The following is a 24,369-nucleotide window of genomic DNA, read 5'->3' on the forward strand; positions in this document are numbered from 1 at the left end:
ATACATTTTGAAAATATATGGCAATATCTCCCAAGAGAGAATCATTGTCCTATTGTTCTGACCTAACTTTGCAAACCTGTTTTAATGAGTTCCATGAATCCTCAAACAAATATTTATTGAAAAAGTACATACTATTTACTTTGAAAAGAAAAAAAAAGATAAACAACATATTCTAGCTGAGGAATCAAAGCATGAGATTGCCTACCTTCACCTATCACATCAGACATTCATTTTCCCAGTGCTCCAGACCAAACTACTTGCCAAAATCCTTTGCAGCTACTTCTGCATTGTGTCACTCAGTGTCTGACCCCTGTCTCTAACAGAAACACACACAAATACAGACATCCCAAGTGAAATTTCTCATCTGGCTCATGGTTATGATACGTATAATGTATTTATTACACTTATATAAAAAGGTCTAGCACAGTGACACTTAAGTGCTCAGGAAATATCAGTTTTTTTTTTTTTTTATTAAATATCTGCTTACATGCCTGATTCTGAAACTAGACATGAGCACCTTTAAGACAAAAACATATTTCATCCATTGCTTTATCACTAGAACTCAAAAGCACTGCACCTGGTACATAGAAGGCATTTATAAAACAAACAGAAATTGTATGAATTAGTGAGTGAGAAAAGTTGAATAGCAATATCAAAGATGTGAAGCAGTATGTGATAGATTTCCAAACGCCAAGTGAATACAACTTTCTTGTTATGTAAGTCTATACAAGACTGTATTACCATTAAATTTGTGAATGAAAAATAATTTTTAAATCTATACTATGAAGTTGATCATGTTTCTATATACTAAAAATTTATTCCCAACTTAATGGACTGAATATTAACACTATAATTATGCCTTATCAGTTGCTTGAACTTTATGATACATTGACTAGAAAAATGGCTCACAGATACAGTCTTGGAATTTAGAATACAAACACATAAAACCTAGCCTTTTATTCAAAATTGGGTTTGTTCTTAATCATCTAATCAGTCATTTATTTTAATTGAATACCTTTAATGTGTCACATAGTTAGCAAGGTATTTGGGATAATTTGTGAAAGATATAGACAAAATAGACAAAGTAAAAAAAAGAAGACAACAAAAAACTTGTCCTGATGGAATTTAAATCCCAGTGGAAGACAAATAATAAACAATAATACACTTATCGATAAGCAAATGAAATGTTATGCTGTATAGTGGTGAATATTATTTTAAAAAAATAAAGAGAAGTGTAAGATGCAGCCACAAATTTGTGACTTGGAATGAGTGGTCAGTGTATCCAATTGAGAAGCTGCTGCATGGGCAAAGACTTGAAGAAGCAAAGAGAGAGGCATGTAGAAATCTAGGGGAGACACTCTCCAGTCAGAGGGAAGCCAGAGCGAAGATCCTAACATAAAACCATTATTTATCATGTAAGACAATAAACAAAACTAACGCTGATATAATTCAATATGGTAAGTTACAAAAAAGGAACAAGAAATACATGTTCCAAGCCGGGCGCGGTGGCTCAAGCCTGTAATCCCAGCACTTTGGGAGGCTGAGGCGGGTGGATCACGAGGTCGAGAGATCGAGACCATCCTGGTCAACATGGTGAAACCCCGTCTCTACTAAAAATACAAAAAATTAGCTGGGCATGGTGGCACGTGCCTGTAATCCCAGCTACTTAGGAGGCTGAGGCAGGAGAATTGCCTGAGCCCAGGAGGCGGAGGTTGCGGTGAGCCGAGATCGCGCCATTGCACTCCAGCCTGGGTAACAAGAGCGAAACTCCGTCTCAAAAAAAAAAAAAAAAAAAAAAGAAATACATGTTCTAAAGAGGAAAAAAATCACTTTTAGTTGGAAAAGTTACATTGGAAGTGCAGATCCTAACCTTTCCTTGCAGGATTCTTTGGGTTTTGGTAAATGGACAAGTTCTGGTTTGGAACAACAGCAACAACAACAATAACAAAAAACTCACATCAAATTTAATTTACATTGGAAGGATGATTATGGCTAAAGGTCAGTTAGCGGTTTCAATTAAAAGAATGAGGAAACTTAAATATCCATATAAGGGATTTGTTCCATGCACAATGTAAATCAGACTTTGTTCCATAAGCACTGTAAATCAGCTAACAGATCCTGCAGAAAAGTCCAGGGTGAAGACATATTCTGGGAAGATGAAATTGAAGGCTTTGTGCAGATTAGCATGCAATAACTGTAAATACCAGAATTTTAATACAAGGGTAATCGACCCGAAATACACTCTATTTAGAATAGCACTTGCAATTATTATCTTACAATTTGACCTTTTATTTAACTTTTAATTTTGGAATGTAAACTGCAGATATTATAGAAAATTATAAGAATTTTATAATAAATTTTCATATATCTTCTCCACCTAGATTCATGAATTAATAACATTTACCACATTTACCTTATCTGTCTTCCTACATATAGGTAGGTAAAAAGAGCTGCACTACATGTACACACACACAATGTATTATTGCTAAACGACGAGAGCAAATTGTAGACATTGTAACTAAATTCTTCAATGTGAATCTCCTAAAAACAAGATTTTTTTATATAACCAAAATATATTTGTCAAATTCAGGAACATTCAAAATTATAAAATGCCATTGCCTATGATATAGTCTATATTCGAATTTCAAAAGTTGTCCCAGTATATACCCTTTACACCATGTTTACCATCCAGGATTACGCACTGCATCGAATTGCTGATTTAGTCTCCTTTATTCTGGTGTGACTCCTCAGCTTTTCTTTGTCTTTCATAACACTGACACTTTTAAAGAGTAGAACCTAAATGGTTTTATTTTTTATAGTCGTCCCTCAGTTTGGATTTGCCTGGCATTTCCTTATTTTTTTTTTTTTGATGTTTGTGTGTTTCTGGCTATTATACTACATAAATGATATTGTGCCCTCTTATTGCAGTATACTGTGTGGGTCGGGGGAGGATAATGTCAATTTGTGCCATTATTGGTGATATTAAATTTGGTCACTTCCTTAAGATGATGTCCATTTTCTCCCAGTGGGGAGGTACTATGAGATGGTGTAAATATCCTGCCTCACCAAATTTTCAACCAATAATTTTAATGTCTGTTGATAATTTTTGCCTGAATCAATTATTATGATGGCTGAAAAATGGTAATTTCTAACTATATCATTCCTTTCATATTTACCAGTTGACCGTCTGCTCTTAGGGAGAGCTTTCCCTTCTTCTTGGTTTATTTGGAACTAATATGAACACATGGATTCCTGCTTTATATGGTTACTGCCATTATTAATTTTAATTCATCTTTTAAAACATACCACCTATGAATATTTCTTAATTCACAGAGCGAAAAACTAGCTTAACACCCTTCTTACCTAGTTGAAAGAGAAAAAAGCACATTCCAAGGGTAGGCTCTAGCACAATGTAAAGAGAATGTTACATTTTTTTCTTCTAGCATTTTATTTTATTTTGCACTTTGAATAGTTCATTAACACATAACAATGAAGTTCCATGGACCTGTGGGATCTCAGTTTAACTGGGCTCTCATGATGGTTCCTAGCTAACAACCATAGTTGCATTTTGATTGGCCAGTAAGTAGAAGTTAATTTGGTGCTTTGTCTAAAATCTCTTTCCAAATGGCAAAATATACTACTTTGGAGGTAATCTTTTGCCCAAATGTTTGGTCATACAGATTAAGCTGTTCCATTCAGAGACCATTTTTATTTTTATTATTATAATTTTGAGGGTGTATACCCTGAATTTCCAAAAAGGACTTTTGCAAGATCATAACTGTTATTCTTACATACTAGTTTGTACTTTCCCAAAACAGTTTCTTCTTTTATGTGAATAGCAGCTTGATTTGTTAATGTGTTACCCCACCCCACCAAAAATATAACTGCTTTTAAATTGCACTGATGTATTGTAGAATTGAGTTGAGTATCTTTGTAGGCTGAGCATAATTATCCTCCTGTGAGGAACAAATGAGTTATACTGCTCCAGAGAAATAAATATGCATATGAATTTATGTGGATGGATAAATTCTTATAAACTTTAGCTCTTTATAACACAATGAGAGAAAAAGAAATGTACTTGGTGAGGCTAATGAAAAAACTGGTATCATTATAGTGTCTGTCATACATTTTCCCCACAAACTTGCATTTTACTGCATATAAATCAGGGAAGAACACTTCAAAAGACTTTGTATAATGAATGAACCAACTTTAGAATAAACTACACAAAAGTAAGCCATCTAAAATCTTCAGTTATACTTCTGGCAAGATTATGTATATATGAAGGCACACATACATACATACACACACACACACACACACACACAGATCAAATACAGATATTGACTAAAAACTGCAAGTGAGGAGTTCAAAAATGCATATGAACTTTTATTTTGTTAAAATCTTTACCTTTTCGAAGATTTCTAGCAGAAAAAGTTTGCAAACAATAACGCCAGGTACAGACCAAGAAAAGAACATAGTTTCCCATAGTATACTAGGTAATTGCAGCAAGATCAGTGTAAACCAAATGCATTTATTATTTGCAATGTAATTCAATATACTAAGAGATGGTGCACACTTTATTTTAATTAGCTGTTTCTTTTAAGGGGTTGCTTGCTCCCACTGTCTTGATAAGAAAATATTGTAGTCATTGCTCAAAACGCTTGTAGCAAATCTAGTTTTAAATTGAAACAATTTATTCCAAAAGCAGTCTACTACTGCAGCAGTAATCAATGTGTTTTCCCTTAGCCTGTGCTGGAGCTTTTCAAGGACTATTGTTAATTGCCTGCAACTAAATGATTGCTGGTGCCCTTAAATGCAACTCTTTGGCACTTGTTCATTTGTTGTTTTAAGCCAAATGCCAGTTTTCCTTAGGTTTTGCCTAGCAATTTTGCTTTACAATTTTCAATATTCAGTCTCAGTCCCTTAAAAGAGGCAGAGTCTATAATTTTAACAAAATAACACAAAAGCTGAACAGATTTTAAAAGGTCTGCACTTTCTCCTTCTGTCCTCAGATGTTGAATTGTGCTGAAATGGAATCTTTTTATTTTTTAAATGCTGCCACTCCAGGCAACTTGAACTAGAGCTGAAAACAGATCACATTTCAAAGGAAAAATGACATTTGCTGGGGCAACACCATTCACATTGCAACGTAAAGATAAAATACAGCAGTAGGCCCAAATGATTTCTCTTAACTGACAGAATTTAATCCTTAGTAATTTTGTATAACCCAATGGATAAGCAGTAATAGGTAGCGCATGTATTAATGAATCCATCTGGCTTAGAGCAAAATAATACAGAGGCTAAATCTGATGCACTATTTTCTTTGAGAGAGTTTGCATATGCTATATAAACCAAGTGACTTACTTAAATGGAAAAAAAATTAACTTGCACACATGTATAATGTGTAGGCATGTATATTACATTCCTGTATAGAAATAATGTAGTAACTAAGGAGCAGGCACTGTGCACCATGGGGAAAGACACATTTCCGTTTTGTTCCTGACCTCTTTATAAGGACATTATAAGAACACCATGCTTCTGCAATGTAATACTACAGAAGTCTCTGGGGAAAAGTCTGAGATGCTCTCAGAATGTCAGGATAAATTAGCTCCTTATAAATTCTGTTTCTTTGGACTTTTTTTTGGGGGGGGGGGGTATTCCTATTATTAGTAAATGACTATCTGTGGCCCAGAAGAATTAATCTTGCTTGTTGCTCATTCTCTAAGGATGTATAACTTTTCATATGTTTGTGCCCTAAAGGAGTTTTTCATGTGACACAAGACTGTTTCTGTAATTGCAAAGCTGCATCAACCCTGCTATCTTTTTTTTTAATTAGATTTTAAACAACACTGTTGATTGGCTAAGTAGCATATTCTAAGCAACGTATATCATTTTTGGAATGGCTCATGACATCTAGCAATGGGAGTAGCTCATGTTTGGGTAATTCCTTTGCTGAAAATAAGAAGGGCTTATTTACATACAATTTTTCTCTAATTTATATATATTCAATTTCTCAAAATTAAAAAAGTATATAGAGACCAGTATTATAAATACCATCTGGAGAAAATGAGAGTTCTGTTTATTGGGTTAATCAGATTATGTTTCAGGCAAAGGTTTTTTGTTATTTCCAAAGCTACTTGACTATATATGAGCACTTAAGTCATGCCACATGCCCACACCCTGTGTAGTGCCTCCATACAAAGGATTTGCTTGGGGGCACCATAAAAGAATCACTCTGCCTCGGTACTTATCTACAGCAGAGCAGCTTTCCTGACTCCCAGCTTCCTTCCCATACTTCTTCCTGCATAGGCCTTTGGTTAGAACTTACGTTTTTTCTTTTAAAAACTCAACATTTTAAAAAATTGAAATATGATTAACATAATATAAAGCATGTAACTCTAAGTGTTTGGCTAAATGACTTCTGACAAATACAAACACTTGTGAATCCACACCAAAACTTATTTCTGTTACCCCCGAAAGTTTCCTCTTGCCCCATTCCAATAAATTTTCCCTTCACTCATCACCAAAGAATCTATTTTCTGATTTATGTCACTATGGATTATGTTGGTCTGTTCTTGAGCATAATTTCAATAGAATCATACAGTAGTAGTATTTTGTGTCTGACTTCCTTTTCCTAACATAATTTTGAGAGAGCCATGCATCTTTTGTGTATCAGTAGTTTATTACTTTTATTGCTGAGTATATTCTATCATATGAACATACAATATTTTGTTCAACATTTCCTGATAATGGGACATTTAGGTTGTTTCTATTTGTGGCTGCTGTGAATAAATAAGACTACTCTGAGCATTCTCATACAACTCTTCTTGCAGATATCTGCTTATATTTCTCTTGGACAAATACCTAGGAGTGGAATTGCTATTGATATAGTAGATGTATATTTAGTTTTATTAGAAATTACCCCAAATTTTACAATGTGGTATATCATTGGTTACTCTCACTAGCAATGTTTAGGAATGGAAGCTAAGTGTTCTTGATTATTTTTCCATTTTTTTTTTTAATGCAAGAAATTTTTGAGTGGTAAATTCCAAGTGTTTAATATACTAAATTAGAACATCTTAAAAGAAGCCATTGTCTAAATGCTTATTTCTAACATTATATCCAGTATATTTAAAATTGTATTTTTCTGATGCATAAATCACCCTGTGGGCGTAAGTTAGAATTTTACACAGGCTTCTGTGTATGGGGGAGTTTATTATCTTGAGTGAACAAGACCCAATCTATCCCCACAGTATTAGCCACTCACTTTTCTGTTCATATAATAGTAGGAAAACATTATATGAGGAGCCTTTTGTACTTCATTACTGGTACTTTTGTAGTACTGTCTTGTGTGGTTCTTCACAATGTTAATCAGATAAGCTGCTGGAGGTATTTTTCGGTGTTTCACACTTCGTATTAATTTACTTAGGCTTGAAAATATTTGATCTCGCTTTATATTTTATTTCTTAAATGCATATAGTTCAATCATTTTAAATAAGATTTTCTTTGATTTCCCATTTAATTTTAATAATTACAGAAAAATACGCTTGATTAAACAGTAGTTAATATGTTTTTTATTAAACTATAGAATTAGAAATCAAGGGCTAGATAATAGGAAATATGAATGAGGATTTTTTTTTTATTATTTTTGAGATGGAGTCTCACTCTGTTGCCCCAGATGGAGTGCAGTGGCATGATCTCGGCTCACTGCAACCTCTGCCTCCTGGGTTCAAGCGACTCTCCTGCCTCGGCCTACCAAGTAGCTGGAATTACGGTGCCCACCACCATGCCTGGCTAATTTTATATTTTTAGTAGAGATGGGGTTTCAGCATGTTGGCCGGCTGGTCTGAGCTCCTGACCTCAGGTGATCCACCTGCCTTGGCCTCCCAAAGTACTGGGATTACAGGTGTCAGCCACTGTGCCCGGCCTGAGGATTTTTTTTTTCTGTAATTATTACAGGAAGAGTAACATCACATGCCAACACACACATACACAGTGTTCTTGTGAGAAAATGATGCCCATGCTTTTCAGATTATTTTTCACTCAAACTACACCAGTCCCATCATGATTTCACCCCATTTGTGAGAAATCAGGAGTGATTTTATAATCTGAGGAAACTTGTTACCGGCAAAACCATGGATTATTTTAAAGTCCTCAGTCTAAGCTTACAATGACTGTGTTATGAAATTAGATAGTTTATTGGTGGATTCTGAATTACAGAATGGAGAATAACATTATTTTACAGCTTTAATTTCAGAAATGTTTATATTTTATTGTAATTAAGGAAACTAGTGCTTTTCAAGGTAGTTGTCAACTACAGGGAACGATGACTACCCATCAGTAACAACATTTGGGCTATGATGATTAAGGACAACACTTAGTTAAAGTGAGTTTCAAAATCTGTGCATGATGGCTTACTCTTTAAATAGCAGTATTCTTATTTTTGTTAAAATGTCCATGGCTCTAAAGAATGAAAGGATAACAAAATATTTTACCCCCAAGTTTTCCTGATAAGTTTTGCTCTAATGTAGATGTTGATAGAAAAAGGAGAACTTGTATATAGTGAGTATCAAGAAAATTACTTTTTTTGGATAGAATGTAGTAACGTGCCTGGTAAAAGGGGAAGCAGATTAAAATTTAAAGAACTAAATGGCTGCATGAAAATAAAACACCACCAACATATATACTATCCCATCCACTAAGAGGCCTACTTCTTAAAGCCAAAAAGCTTTCAGCCTCCAACATTATGGTAGATCACCTTGGTACTTCTTAAGCCCCAAAAACATTCAGTCTGCAAGATTATGGTAGATCGCCTTGGTATCACTCTATTCAGAGAGATATAGCACAGGAGCCATTGCTCCTGGCAGGAGTCAGCAGACAGTAGTCATTAGTCTTCCTAACAGTCTATGCAACAATCCACAGTGCTCTACTGGAACTGTGCTGTTTGACCCCTCACCTCCCTTTGGCCCCCAACCCACAGGTGACAGCTCAAGTGACAGGGATCAAGATTCACACTGGGAGAGGGCAAATGTCATCCTGGCTTAAAAACTTCATATCCACAGGAACCAATATTTATTTTATCAACCCCATAAGCATAGCTTCCAGGATCTCTCCAAGGGATATATTTATATAAGAGAGTTATGACACTCTGGTAAGCCCAATATTATAGTTTCCAATTAGATGTTTATAATTCTCTTAGTCCAAATGCAAGCTACCAACCAGGGTTCATTTTTACCACAAGCGATGTTGCTTAGCAACTTAGTTATCACATACCACCTTATCTAGTTACCAAGGAAACAAAGCTAGAAAGTTATCAAAAGGTCAAATTCTCATGCCAAAAGAAAAGGGGTTGTGTTAATCCATTACCCACATCTGATCTCATCCAGGAAAATGTGAAATCAATTTGAATTTAATTTATGATTTTGGATGTGAATACGATACAATTCCCCATTGTGGTTTATTTTTCTTTCTAGAGCTAATGTACACAGTGGAACTTGCTGGAGGGCTTGGTGCTATCCTCTTGCTGCTTGTATGTTTGGTGACCATCTACAAGTGTTACAAGATAGAAATCATGCTCTTCTACAGGAATCATTTTGGAGCTGAAGAGTTGGATGGAGGTAGGATGTTGGTTCTTTTATTGTTCTTTCTAAGTGTTCTAGTGTGTTTCCTGTCTTCGTTTTATTGAGGGGAAAATAGGTTACCTGCATAATCACTGGCAGCAGCTCATATTCTTTCAATGCTCAGTTTGTAAATTTCTCTTTTGTGCAGAAATATGTGTGTGATACTTTAGAGCCAATACTGTAGGTATTTTCCTCTGAAAGTTGTAAAGCAACACCTACCCATTTTAGAATTGTATTCCAAACAACACTTACAAATTACAAACACTGATTGCAGTGCCATCAGAGTGTTCATTTTCTCTCACCTTGTAATCAGGACTGAAAGGCCAGTTTTAATTTTTCATAGGTAAGGAGCCTCTCTTTAATGGTGTTTTCTAGCCCAGTAGTTTGAAGTGAATCTCAATTTGTTCCTGTTTAGACTGATCAGTTATAATAAACTGTACTGAGTTTTTTAAATTCCTCAAGCAGTCTTTTCAATCTTGTTTATTTAGCTATATTTAAATAGGCTAATTTTTATTCCAAGTGTAGACCAACAGAAAAATGCACAAGCACATTGATTTCATAGTAATGCATCTAATATTTTTACTCTAAGTGAACAAATAAATATTGTTTTGTGGAAATCATAATTAGTATTTGCTTCTGATCATCAATGAATATGTATACAATCTAAGAGGAATTTGGAGTCCTTAAAATTGAGCTCCCTAAACTCCACATTAGACTTTGTTTATTTTCCTTTTGCTCATTTTTTAAAAACATAAGATAAAGCAGCAATATGGGAAGCATATGCAAACTGACAATGAATAGTACAGATGACAAAGGTTTTTCTTCACCATTTTTTCGGTTTATTTTTGAGGTGGAGTTTCACTCTTGTTGCCCAAGCTGGAGTGCAATGGTGCAATCTCAGCTCACTGCAATCTCTGCCTCTCAGGTTCAAGCAATTCTCCTGCCTCTGCCTCCAGAGTAGCTGGGATTACAGGCGCCCACCACCATGCCCAGCTAATTTTTCATATTTTTAGTAGAAACGGGGTTTCTCCATGTTAGTCAGACTAATCTTGAACTCCTGACCTCAGGTGATCCACTGCCTCGTCCTCCCAAAGTGCATGAGCCACTGCACCTGCCCTCATATTTATATTCTGTTTTTTCAGTGATTGTCAGTTTTGCGCTAAATCGTATAAAGGAAAATCAGGCAATTGCCTATGTTGCCATGTTTCCAGGGTCCTCTGGAATAATAAATCCACAAGCAAAACTGTAGTTTTGTAGATCGTAGAAAGAAGTGGTTTATTCACAATGCCTAACACTCCTCTCAGTTCAACCTTCTCTTCTTCCCATTAGGGTGAAGTCTGAGCTGCAGCAAAACTATTTTTTTCTCAAGTTTTTAATTGCCAATTTGCCTATTTGTTTTTAACTTTCTTGCCTATTGATACAAATTATCACTATTATTTTTGCTGCTGCTTTAAGGAAATATAAGGACATTGCCATTGTCAGAACTACTGTTGAATGGGTACCAAGCACAGTGCTAGGCATTCTTGAAGTCATTCTTGTTAAACCTCACAAACATGCTGAGGTCAATATTACAATCTCCATTTTACTGATAAGGCAACTGAGACTTTCAGAGGTTAAAGAACTTATTCAAGAAGATAATACAAATATTACTGTAAGTGGCCAAGATGGGATTTGAAAATAAGTCTATTCCCAAAAGCCTTTATCTCATTGGACACTATTATTTTTATTTTTTTTTATTTTCGTATGTTCAGTATAATCTAAAGATCTGCTGTTGTTTGCACAATTAGTACAGTACACGGTATTTGAAACAGCAGATTATCTAAACACATATCCCCTTTTCTATTAACCCTGTTTTGAATGTTTATTTTGGGTTTTCAATGATATGAATGATTTTACCAAACCATCAATTTCTAGGGCAGTAATCTGTCATTTTCTGAATGTAGAAAATGGTGGAATATAATGAAAAAAACACAAATCATATACTTTGATTTTGATTTTTGGTGATTCGAAGTCTCTTTTAGTGAGTCCTGCTAATTGTAAACACTTCAGTGAATGACTTGGATAGCCTTACCAGATTTCATTGCTATTCTGAAGCTGCTGGGTCCTCAGTTTTTTAAAAAGTGTTTTAAGTAAGTAAACAAAGCAGACAAACACTAACAAACAGTATTCTAACAGATGAGAAGGTTCTCTCAGAAAGCCAATTTAGTTAATAAATGCTTAGCAATTCTTAGAACTCTGTCGCTAGGGCCATCTTAAGCACAATTGGGGGTCTAACTATTAGGGCTTTTCTTGAAACGCCACTGAAAATTCATTAGGCCCAAAGAAAACCAAGATAACAGACTTGTCAGCTGGGTAATGTCAGTGTACAAGTTATTTCCCTAAAAGGAGAGAAAAAAGCAAAGACTGTCAAGACAGTGATTGTTCATATGGTTTTATGGGAAGAAATTATTACTAGAACTGCAATCACATGTACAGCCTCCCTGTATTATAAAGCACACTTGGTCCTGCTGAAATGGTGGACAGGGGCCCACTCTTAACTCCTGTCTCCTGCTGCATCTCACTTAACCTCTAGAACTTCCGGAAACACTTTTATCAGAACCACACAACAGTACAAATAATTATATAGCAACTTTAAAATCTGTATCTTAACAAAAGTTAGATGTGCATAAATGCAACTTTCTTTAATTCTCCATTGCTTTAAAACCATTCAACTTGGCTCTCAAGTTCCTATTTCTACTGAGAAAAAAAAACTCGTAACCTTGCTACTTGAAGATTACTCATTCACTTCTGGTTTGGAATTCAGCTTCTTGTGGGTTCACACTCAGTTGAAAATTGGGATATTCCATTTCCCTTCTTCTCTTTTACTCTTGTTTAAACCTGTTTTTAGGGAACTCATATATAGCTCTCCGGTAAAGGAGAAAGTTACCTGGTGCATATGCCATCCCTTCCTCACTTGAGATACTACCGCCTGGTCTTTGGACACATTGAGCACTGGCTGCTCAAGGCCAAGATCCTTATCATGACCTCCAGTCAAAAGTTTCACATACTTGCCCAGATGTTTCTCCCTTGGGAATTTCAGACATTCTTATCTGTATTTCTAGTCTCATTAGCTCTGCTACACATATGCCCACCTTCCCACTTAAAAAAAAAAAGTAATCACCTTCTTTATCCTTTGCCTCTTTCATATATAGTTTCCATGCTGAGTGCAGGATTTCTCTATAAAGTTTACAGTTTCCCAAGATTTTCCTTGGGCAACTTGACACAAATCCTCACTCTTCTCCGATTCTTCCTCAAACCCTAGGAAATTCTGTTATCCTCTTCTCCTCTCTGAGCCCCCGAGGGCCCCTTCTCAGAAACCCTTGCAGGCTCTAAACTTTATTCATAGCCCCTTAGAGCTTCCCATACATGTTTTCATGGTCAAATAATTATCTACTCTTCCAATAGTGAAAAACTTCTCTGACATAATCAAATCCCATGCTTCCAAGCTCTGCAAGCCTTTTCCTCTTTCAAAGCAGAGATGGCTATCAAACAAAACCCAAGTCTTTGTAAATTTTTGTCTTGGCTTTTAAAAAGTATACTTTAGAGTCAAACCTAAGCAATGCCTTCTTTATTTTTGGCTACTATATTTACCTTCCCTGAAAGGATAATTCGTAAAATACTTTTGGAAGTAAGATAAGGCAAAGAATGAAAAATAACCAGGGAAAAATTTTTAGTAATATTCTACTATATAGCAATATGATCATAATAGATTCAATGGCCATTTATTGAATAACAAGTGATGAGTTGACTACTTTATCCATCATCAGAGAATCATACAATTAGAAAGACAGAACTTAAGCTCAGGTGTATGTAAGTGGCTCTGAATTCCAAGATTTACAGCCATTTCATCAGACTTGAATATGGAGTTTCTGGCATCAGGGCCACATTCACTGAGTTCCTTTTGAGTCATTACAAAAGGCATTACCTGGCTATATCAGTTCTTTATCAGAAGGATTATGATAGAGAAGGATTCTAATATTTTTTCAAGATAGAACATATTGATGCTTTTCTCTTTCAGTTCATTCACATCACTCCTTGTTCCACGCTACATAACCTTTTATTTTATTGTGTCCCTTGGATTCAGTCCTTAGTATTTCTAATGCTACAACATTCCCCTCCATACTCCTCATTCCTCGTCATCCTCAATTTTACACCTCAGTTCCTAGTATCATCCTCTACCTCACTGGCCTCACTTTCTTCTCATGTGCCATTTCCAATTAGTCATCAAGATCAGTCAACTGCACTTCTCAAATATATTTTCCTTACCCTTAATTACAACAGCTTTGTCCAAGCCTCCTACACTACCCTCTTGCTTTCGTTCTGTACTCCTCTATTTCATCCTTCACATTCTAACAGAATTATCTTTCTAAGTACAAAGTTGCTGTTCTTTTTTTAATTCCCCCATTTTGCCTGCTAGAACAAGTCTTGACTTAGCTCAGAAAGCCATTGCTATCAAAGGACGACCTACCTCACTTTTGTAGCATTGCCACCCTCATGGGATCTCAACATGCAGAACTCTACTTAGAATAAGATGTTAGTCTTTGGAATAACACAGCTATTGAGAAAGACACTAAGACAGTGCAATCATGCATAATTCTCAGTTTTGGGGGGGAAATGAAGGAACCACAGTGGTTAAGGGGAGATTAGCTATCCCCCTACCACTTTGATTCCACAATAAAATGAAAGAAAGTTTGGACAAATTCTGCCACATGGATATTTATTAGCACACAGCCTTATCACTCAACTTATAAACCAGAAGAAGTTCCAATTCTGTTGTTCATGTGTGTGTTTGTGTGCATGTGCGAATGTGTGTGTGTGCATGCTTTTCAGAAACCTCGCAAGAGATTTTCTCCCAAGGCAAATATGGCAATACTCCAGTAGTAAGACTGGATTTACCTTCTGTTGACATCCAAGAATAGTTTTCATCACGACCTTTTTGGAATTAAGCCTAGAAGATCTTCTCTGAGTGGGCAGACCACTGGCCCTGCTAGATTTCTGTGAGGGTGAGGATGTCTTTCTAAACTGGATTAAGTAATTCATGTCTTGCTTAACACTGATTTTACCATGAAGATACCATTTCTAAGACCCATTATAAGCAGTAAAAAGCCACTATCTTTAGCAATGAAACCTGATTTCTAATGTCCATTGTTTTAATTTATGAAGCATCTACTTTTGATCAAAAATATAGTTTAAATGCTTGTAGTGACTGCTTCTGGAGTGCTGCCTTATTTTAATTAAATACTTGCTGACCATCCTTATATGGGCAACCTACTGTGTTTAGAGTAGAACTTATACTAATAAAGTACTACCACCATTTATGTTGGATATATTTTAAAAAGCAATATAGTTTAAAAAACCATCACGACAGTATCAGGCTCCTTTGCTCCTCCATGTCTCTGAATGGAGTATCCCTTCAAGTTTTGTTTAAAGTTTATAATCCTGCTTTATATAATTTTTTCGGAGTGGAAGATGTTTTTTGTTGTTGTTTTTGCCTTTTTTTCTTCTCTGACTATGAAGTATGTGGGTCATACTTACTCATAAGGATGGCAGGGCAAGCTTGTAAGAACACTGTAATCACTAACATGAATCCTATTTTAAAGATGAATAAAGAGATCTCCTAGTTCTACATTGGAAGTTATTACAGGCATTGAACAAAATTAGTTAGAGCAATTTTTTATAATCTCCACCTTCATCTCAGAAAATATGAACATCTGTTCTATTTCAGGTGTATTAAGTCCATTGACATTTATGAACTCTTAGGCCATAGAATTTCTTTTTCTTTCTCTTTCAATTACAAGGTCACTCTCTATTCATAGATTCAGGAATTATTGTCCTCGTGTCCATCAGTGAAACATAATACCTCTGTAAATTACTGAAAAACCTTATAGGGATTTTTGGCTGATTATTTTTTTTGCGGGGGCAGGGGTGGGGTAAGTGGTAGGTAGACCATTTACATGTACAGGAATAATCTTTAGAAGCTAGAACAAGTTTTTCAATCCCAGAAGGAGAGATGTAGAGTTGTTCTGGGTATATGACTTGCTTCAAATCATGAACTGTTAAATGGTGTGAACCAAGCCTTCTTATCCCGAAGCTTGTACTCCCTTTAGTATTCTGCTACTGCTTATCCTCTTAAGACTTCTGAATCTATGTTGCCTGAATATGTCTTAGGGATACAAGAGAAGGAAATAAACATGTATAGAATGACTCCTTTGGACCAGGCATTTTGCTATATGATGGGGTTTCATTTAATCTTAGACATCTTTAGGAGGGTGCTGTTTTATAGATCAGGAAATATAGTCTCAAATGAATTATATGAAAAGTTATGACAATCAAGATTTGAGCTAAGCTTCTGGGTTTTATCCACTACATTATACCACAGATATTTTAACTAGTATCAAATTTAAGTGTTTCAGAACTTATAGATTCAAATAATCCAGAAAAGTACCAGATGGCAAAACATGTGAACTAGAACAGTACTGTAAATACTTCAAAGTATACAAGTCAAGCAAATTTATTTTACAATTATTACCAGAGGTTGTCATAGCAGAATTGAAATGAAAAGAAAAATTTATTAAGACAATGACATTCAATAATCATAAAATCAAAACATTAACAATTTAATGTTTATTCATTCAAAGTTATATGATCTATCTCTGCTGAGATTTTATTTGAAAAATCATATCTTCAAAATATGAGAAAGCATATAATGGCACATCTGAGATATAAAAAGAAATGTGGCTTACTTTTTGAAAACTATAATTTATTCAAATTTTATCAATGCAAATTTATAATTATCACAGTTTTCTGTGATAATATGCCACACTTAAACATACAAAATCAACTTTTAGGATTAAAAAAAGATGAAATATACAATTTATATTTGAACTCTCCTCCAGTTTCATTTTAGGAATCCATTTACTGAATGATGTCCTCTGCCACTAGTCATTTTCACTTATGTGATTCATATATACTTGAGAACAAAAAAAAAAAAAAAAAAAAAAGGAATGGCCAACTGCCAAAAACATTTGACAACCATTCAATAAGTGTTTAGAGGTTAAAAACTCCCCCAAACCGGATGTCATACTTAAAACATTTCTATTGTCAGTAAATCCTTCTTCTAGTCAAATCCAATACAGCCACTACCTTCATCTTGAAAAGGGAGTCTTCAACGTACATTTTCTTAAAAGCTGTGTTATTCTAAAAATTCCCACAGATTCCTTGCTTCCTTAGTCCTTTTAAAGAACATTGAGGATATTATCCTCTCATATGTAAAAGAGAAAGTTGCATTTATCTAACACCTTTCCAAACCCTCTTTTTATTCCTGAACATAATTCCATTCTTTCCTTCCTCATCAAGGTTTCTTAGTATTTTAAATTAACGTTCTTATTTGTTAACTCAACAGAGTCCAAACTTCCTTTTTCCACTCAATAATGTTTTTATAAAACATCAAAGCTGTTAGTTCATTCAATTCAAGAAGAGATATCTGCTGAACCTGTTGATTGAATTCAAGTAACCAAACAACTCGTTGAATGATTGTATCTTGGGTTTTATTGTTTGGTTTTTGATTTGGTTTTCTGGTGGAGCATATCTGCCAGTGTCTTTTGAAAATCATAAGAAAGAGTAACTTAATGACTACATTTGAGATTATAAAGAATTACTACAAACAGTGTGTATACCAGCTGTTTTTCATCTCTGCTGTGAACAGAATTATAGTTGATGGCTTAAATTACAGAAGCATTTTGAGAATAAAGCTCAGAATAAGAAATATACTCTTGTACCAACCTATAACTACTTTTAAGCTGTTTATAAATGAAAGTTGAATTTAAATGATCCTAGCCCCATCCTTTAAAATATATTAGTATAATTTTGTTTTTCATGGTTATAAGAATGTCAGCTTTTTCGAAGTTTCACCAGTCACATTAGGTTCATACACATAAAATATGTCAATTTATGTTCTTACTTATATCAAAACAATCTAAGAAGTACTATCCAAGATGCATATATAGTTAGGAATTGAAAAAGGGGAAGATACCTTATAATCCATATGCTTTTGAGTAAAAAAAAACATTGCTGAATTTAGTATGCCATCTGGTACTGTGTTCCCAGTCTGACAACTTTCAAATCATGGATTTGCTTCTTTTGGTAAATAAATGCCTAACCTATTACTGCACTGATGCACACTCTGGAGAAAGAGAGAAATTAGATATCACTTAAGTGCCCCATTGGTTTGAGGATTGTGCTGCAGATGCTCAAAAGAGGCTTTCTACCAGTATAATCTACTTGCAAACAACTCCATTATAATTGGGAGATATTAACTTAAATGCTATAAATACATCCAGAAGACATAAGGAGATAGAAAACTAACTGTCATAGCACCAATTCCTAAATGTCATTTAAGATTAATATGGTTACGAGACAGAAAATCAACAAGGATATCCAGGACCTGAACTCAGACCTGGAACAAGCAAACCTAATAGACATTTACAGAACTCTCCACCCCAAATCCACAGAATATACATTCTTCTCAGCACCACATCACACCTACTCTAAAATCGACCACATAATTGGCAATAAATCAATCCTCAGCAAATGCAAAAGAACGGAAATCATAACAAACAGTCTCTCAGACCACAGTGCAATCGAGTTAGAACTCAGAATGCAGAAACTAACTCAGAACCGCACAGCTTCATGGAAACTGAACAACTTGCTCTTGAATGTTGACTGGATAAACAATGAAATGAAGGCAGAAATAAAGATGTTCTTCGAAACCAACGAGAACAAAGACACAACATACCAGAATCTCTGGGACACATTTAAAGCAGTCTCTAGAGGAAAATATATAGCAATGAGTGCCCACATGACAAGAAAGGAGAAATCTAAAATTGACACCCTATCATCAAAATTGAAAGAGCTAGAGGAGCAAGATCAAAAAAACTCAAAACCAAGCAGAAGACAGGAAATAACCAAGATCAGAGCAGAACTGAAGGAAATAGAGACACAAAAAACTCTTCAAAAAATCAAGAAATCCAGGAGCTGGTTTTTCGAAAAGATCAACAAAATAGACAGACCACTAGCCAGATTAATAAAAAAGAAAAGAGAGAATAACCAAATTGATGCAATAAAAAAACGATAAAGGGGATATCACCACAGATTCCACAGAAATCCAAACCATCATCAGAGATTATTACAAACAACTCTATGCACATAAACTAGTAAACCTGGAAGAAATGGATAAATTCCTGGACACCTGCATCCTCCCAAGCCTAAACCCGGAAGAAGCCAAAACCCTGAATAGACCAATAACAAGGTCGGAAGTCAAGGCAGAAATTAAGAGCCTACCACCTAAAAAGAGCCCAGGTTCAGATGGGTTCACAGCCGAATTCTACCAGACATACAAAGAGGAGCTGATACCATTCCTTCTGAAACTATTCCAGACAATCCAAAAAGAGGGAATCCTTCCCAAATCATTTTATAAGACAAACATCATTCTGCTACCAAAACCCAGCAGAGACTCAAGAAGAAAAGAAAATTTCAGGCCAATATCCATGATGAACATAGATGCAAAAATCTTCGATAAAATACTGGCAAACCGATTGCAACAGCATATCAAAAAGCTCATCCACCATGATCAAGCAGGATTCATCCCGGGAATGCAAGGCTGGTTCAACATACGCAAGTCCATAAACGTAATTCACCACATAAACAGAACCAAAGACAAAAACCACATGATTATCTCAATTGATGCAGAGAAGGCCTTTGACAAAATTCAACAGCCCTTTATGCTAAAAACTCTCAATAAACTAGGTATTGACGGAACGTATCTCAAAACAATAAAAGCTATTTACGACAAACCAGCAGCCAATATCATACTGAATGGACAAAAACGGGAAGCATTCCCTTTGAAATCTGGCACTAGACAAGGATGCCCTCTCTCACCACTCCTATTCAATATAGTACTGGATGTTCTAGCCAGAGCAATCAGGCAAGAGAAAGAAATAAAGGGTATTCAAATTGGAAAGGAGGAAATCAAACTGTCTCTATTTGCAGATGACATGATTGTATATCTAGAAGACCCCATCATCTCAGCCCAATATCTCCTGAAACTGATAAACAACTTCAGCAAAGTCTCAGGATACAAAATCAACGTGCAAAAATCACAGGCATTCCTATACACCAGTAACAGACTCAAAGAGAGCCAAATCAAGAACGAACTGCCGTTCACAATTGCTACAAAGAGAATAAAATACCTAGGAATACAACTAACAAGGAACGTAGAGGACCTCTTCAAGGAGAACTACAAGCCACTGCTCAACGAAATAAGAGAGCACACAAACAGATGGAGAAACATTCCATGTTCATGGTTAGGAAGGATCAACATCGTGAAAATGGCCATACTGCCCAAAGTAATTTACAAATTCAACGCTATTCCCATCAAGCTACCAATGACCTTCTTCACAGAACTGGAAAAAAACACCTTAAACTTCATATGGAACCAAAAGAGAGCCCGCATAGCCAAGTCAGTTCTAAGCAAAAAGAACAAAGCAGGAGGCATCACACTACCAGACTTCAAACTATACTACAAGGCTACAGTAATCAAAACAGCATGGTACTGGTACCAAAACAGAGATATAGACCAATGGAACAGAACAGAGGCCTCAGAGGAAATACAACATGCCCACAACCATCTGATCTTCGACAAACCTGACAAAAACAAGCAATGGGGAAAGGACTCCCTGTTTAATAAATGGTGTTGGGAAAACTGGCTAGCCATGTGCAGAAAGCAGAAACAGGACCCCTTCCTGACACCTTACACCAAAATTAACTCCAGATGGATTAAAGACTTAAACATCAGACCTAACACCGTAAAAACCCTAGAAGAAAATCTAGGCAAAACCATTCAGCACATAGGCGTAGGCAAGGACTTCATGATCAAATCGCCAAAAGCAATGGCAACAAAAGCCAAAATAGACAAATGGGACCTAATCAAACTCCACAGCTTCTGCACAGCAAAAGAAACAGTCAGTAGAGTGAATCAGCAGCCATCAGAATGGGAAAAAATTTTTGCAGTCTACCCATCTGACAAGGGGCTGATATCCAGAATTTACAAAGAACTAAAACAGATCTACAAGAAAAAACAAACAAGCCCATTCAAAAATGGGTGAAGGATATGAACAGACACTTTACAAAAGAAGACATACAGGAGGCCAACAAACATATGAAAAAATGCTCATCATCACTGTTCATTAGAGAAATGCAAATCAAAGCCACATTGAGATACCATCTCACACCAGTTAGAATGGCAATCATTAAAAAATCGGGAAACAACAGATGCTGGAGAGGATGTGGAGAAATAGGAACACTTTTACACTGTTGGTGGGAATGTAAATTAATTCAACCATTGTGGAAGACAGTGTGGCGATTCCTCAATGACCTAAAAATAGAAATCCCCTTTGACCCAGCAATCCCATTACTGGGTATATATTCAAAGGATTATAAATCATTCTACTATAAGGACACATGCACATGAATGTTCATTGCAGCACTGTTCACAATAGCAAAGACCTGGAACCAACCCAAATGCCCATCGACGATAGACTGGATAGGGAAAATGTGGTACATATACACCATGGAATATTACGCAGCCATCAAAAACGATAAGTTTGCGTCCTTTGTAGGGACATGGATGAACCTGGAAACCATCATTCTCAGCAAACTGACACAGGAGCAGAAAATCAAACACTGCATGTTCTCACTCATAGGCGGGTGTTGAACAATGAGAACACATGGACACAGGGAGGGGAGCACTACACGCTGGGGTCCTTTGGGGGGAAATGGGGGTGGAACGGGGAGGTGGGAAGAGGTAGCATGGGGAGAAATGACAGATACAGGCGAGGGGACAGAAGGCAGAAAACCACACTGCCATGTGTGTACCTATGCAACAATCTTGCATGTTCTTCACATGTACCCCAAAACCTAAAATGCAATTTTAAAAAAAAGATTAATATGGTTACTTCATATATTAGTCTAGGCAAAATTTTATCCCCTTTTTGTTAAAAATGTGAATTCTCAGCTATTTTATTGAGAGTATATCTTCTCTAATTATTAGCACCATCCATCATGGAGCTGAGGGGGCAAGGTTTAGTTTTTATGATCCTGTGGCCAAGTACCTGGCAGATAACTGCAGTTGCTTGGTGTCATTGAGACCTCTGCATGCTGTTCTAGAACAGTTTATTGAAGTGTGGTCCCTCAATCAGCAGCTGCATCTCTTGAGAGTTTGCTATAAATACACAAATTCTCAGAACCTACTCTTCACCTACTGAATGAGAAACTCTAGAGGTGGGGTCCAGCCCTCCAAGTGTTTGTTATTCATGCTCAAGTCTGAAAACCATTTTCCTAGAGGCATTTACACAGACCCTAGGGTCTTTTCATGAATCACAGTGAGAAGTTGCAGTTCAAGATGGGAAGCCTGTTATGTTGTGAGCATGTGAAGTGTAAAGTGCATGATGAACATGCAAGTTAAGGTGTTCAGGTTACAGGTAGGAGTGGGGGACTATCATAATTCAGAAGAAATAAAACAGGATCATGCATCCAAATTGAGGAGGTATCTACACAGAAGTGATGTTATGGAAGTTGATATTATGGAAGGAAATGATACTTTTAAGGGAAAGTGGGCTAAAAGAAAATTGAAGTGGACCACAGAAAACATCTTGCAGAAAGACAGTATTTATGAGTCGGAAGAGAAGTTTCCATGAAAGAAAAAGGGGAATCAGAAACATAATGTTATATAAGCAAAGTTAATAGTTATCTGAAATTTACCAGTATGAGTGGACCAGTTGTTTACATCTCTTCTGATTTCTGAATGTTCTGTTCTTACTGGTATCCAGGTTGATATGGTTCTAAAATAATTTTAAGCCTAGGCTCAAACTTATCAGACTACTAGAATTAACACACATATATAAATCTCAGGAAGTGAGTTTTAGTGTCCTTGAAGTCAAAAGGATTGTCCCAAAGCCACCAGAGCAACAGTCAAGAATGTTCCTCTATTGTTGATGTTTTATGGCCCAAATATTTTAAGTTCTGTGCTTAATGCAGAGTTCATTTTATTCTGAAATTTATGAGTGTTTCAATTTAACTTGATCTCATCATCAAGTAACAATACACTGCCTATCATCAGGGAAACACAATAGGTAGCTGAAGACATTGATACTGGTAGACTCAGCATATTGACAGTATTTAAAATTTAAGTGAACTATGAATCTTGATATCTTATTCTAAAAAGGAAATTGATGAAAGAGGATAAATGAGTTCTTATTCTTAGAGCAAATGAGAAAGCTAAGATGCTATATTAGAAAAATTAATATAAAGATAACAAATGATAGTAGTCCTCAAACATTTGAAATTTTCTCATGTAAAAAGGGGGAAGAGTAAGGAGAAAAATTAGATTTTAAAACTAAGTTTCTTTTATTTACATTCTACTTTTTGATTCTTATGGACAAACTGATTAGCATGATGAAAAATAACTTGTAGTATTTTATGTGTAAGATAGGTGGAGACCCGAAAAATCATGTCTTCCTATAATCATTCAGTTTAATAATATTCTCAGTCCCCATGTGCAAGAACTGAGTCTCAGTAAAAAATTAATTATCCCAAGTTTGGTTTTATTTTCTCCCCAACAGAAAACCAACACATCACACATTATTTAAAAAATCATTCCTCCACAATTAGGTCAGTCTCAGTTTTCTGTCTCTTTTTTCAACTGTGTAAAATGGCCAAGGGTAGGATCAGGGGAACATAAGATTTAGAGTAAGAGCATACTGATATCCAAACATATGGCTTTTACAAGCAATCAAGATTCTCTATGATATGTGCATCAAAAATGGTGAAAGTTGGCCAGGCGTGGTGGCTTACACTTGTAATCCCAGCATTTTGGGAGGCCAAGGAAGGCAGGTCACCTGAGGTCAGGAGTTCAAGACCAGCCTGGTCAACATGGTGAAACCCTGTCTCTACCAAAAATACAAAACTTAGCCAAGTGTGGTGGTGGGCACCTGTAATCCCAGCTACCCAGGAGGTTGAGGCAGGAGAATTGCTTGAACCTGGGAGGTGGAGGTAGCAGTGAGCTAAGATCACACCACTGCACTCCAGCCTGGGCAACTGAGTAACACTCAGTCTCAAAACAAAATAATAGTGAAAGTCTGCATTACATTACTCTCTTCGTTGATTTTTCTTCTACTTTTTTCACAACAACAACATCAGCAACAAACCATAATATAACCCTTTGTACCTTCAAACTAGTTTTAGAATATTTGACGTTATTGAACTCTTAATGAAAATTAATGAAGACTTCCTTTTTTGGTCTTTCAGAAATGGGACATTTGAAGATGTCTATGAAAAAATGTGCATGTTTTCATGTCCTATTGTTATCTTTGTAGAGTAGTGACTTCAACTTTTATTTTTATTTATTTTGACAGACAATAAAGATTATGATGCATACTTATCATACACCAAAGTGGATCCTGACCAGTGGAATCAAGAGACTGGGGAAGAAGAACGGTTTGCCCTTGAAATCCTACCTGATATGCTTGAAAAGCATTATGGATATAAGTTGTTTATTCCAGATAGAGATTTAATCCCAACTGGAAGTAAGTTAATGTTTTCATTTGAGAGTGTGCATATTCATGTGAATGTCTGTGTAGTCATCACTTTTTCAAGG

General features: G+C 35.8%; 1 protein-coding gene across 1 annotated transcript in view; it reads left to right on the forward strand.

Moving 5' to 3' along the window:
* Nucleotides 1-24,369, forward strand: part of IL1RAPL1 (interleukin 1 receptor accessory protein like 1) — a 1,349,174-nt gene that overhangs the window by 1,314,958 nt on the left and 9,847 nt on the right. The window contains exons 9-10 of the mRNA XM_003924076.3: nt 9,474-9,617; nt 24,128-24,298. Of these exons, the coding sequence (XP_003924125.1) occupies nt 9,474-9,617; nt 24,128-24,298 (315 nt within the window). The remainder of the gene's footprint in view (nt 1-9,473; nt 9,618-24,127; nt 24,299-24,369) is intronic.

Source organism: Saimiri boliviensis, chromosome X, assembly GCF_048565385.1.
Source record: "Saimiri boliviensis isolate mSaiBol1 chromosome X, mSaiBol1.pri, whole genome shotgun sequence".
In the NCBI taxonomy this organism is placed as follows: domain Eukaryota; kingdom Metazoa; phylum Chordata; class Mammalia; order Primates; family Cebidae; genus Saimiri; species Saimiri boliviensis.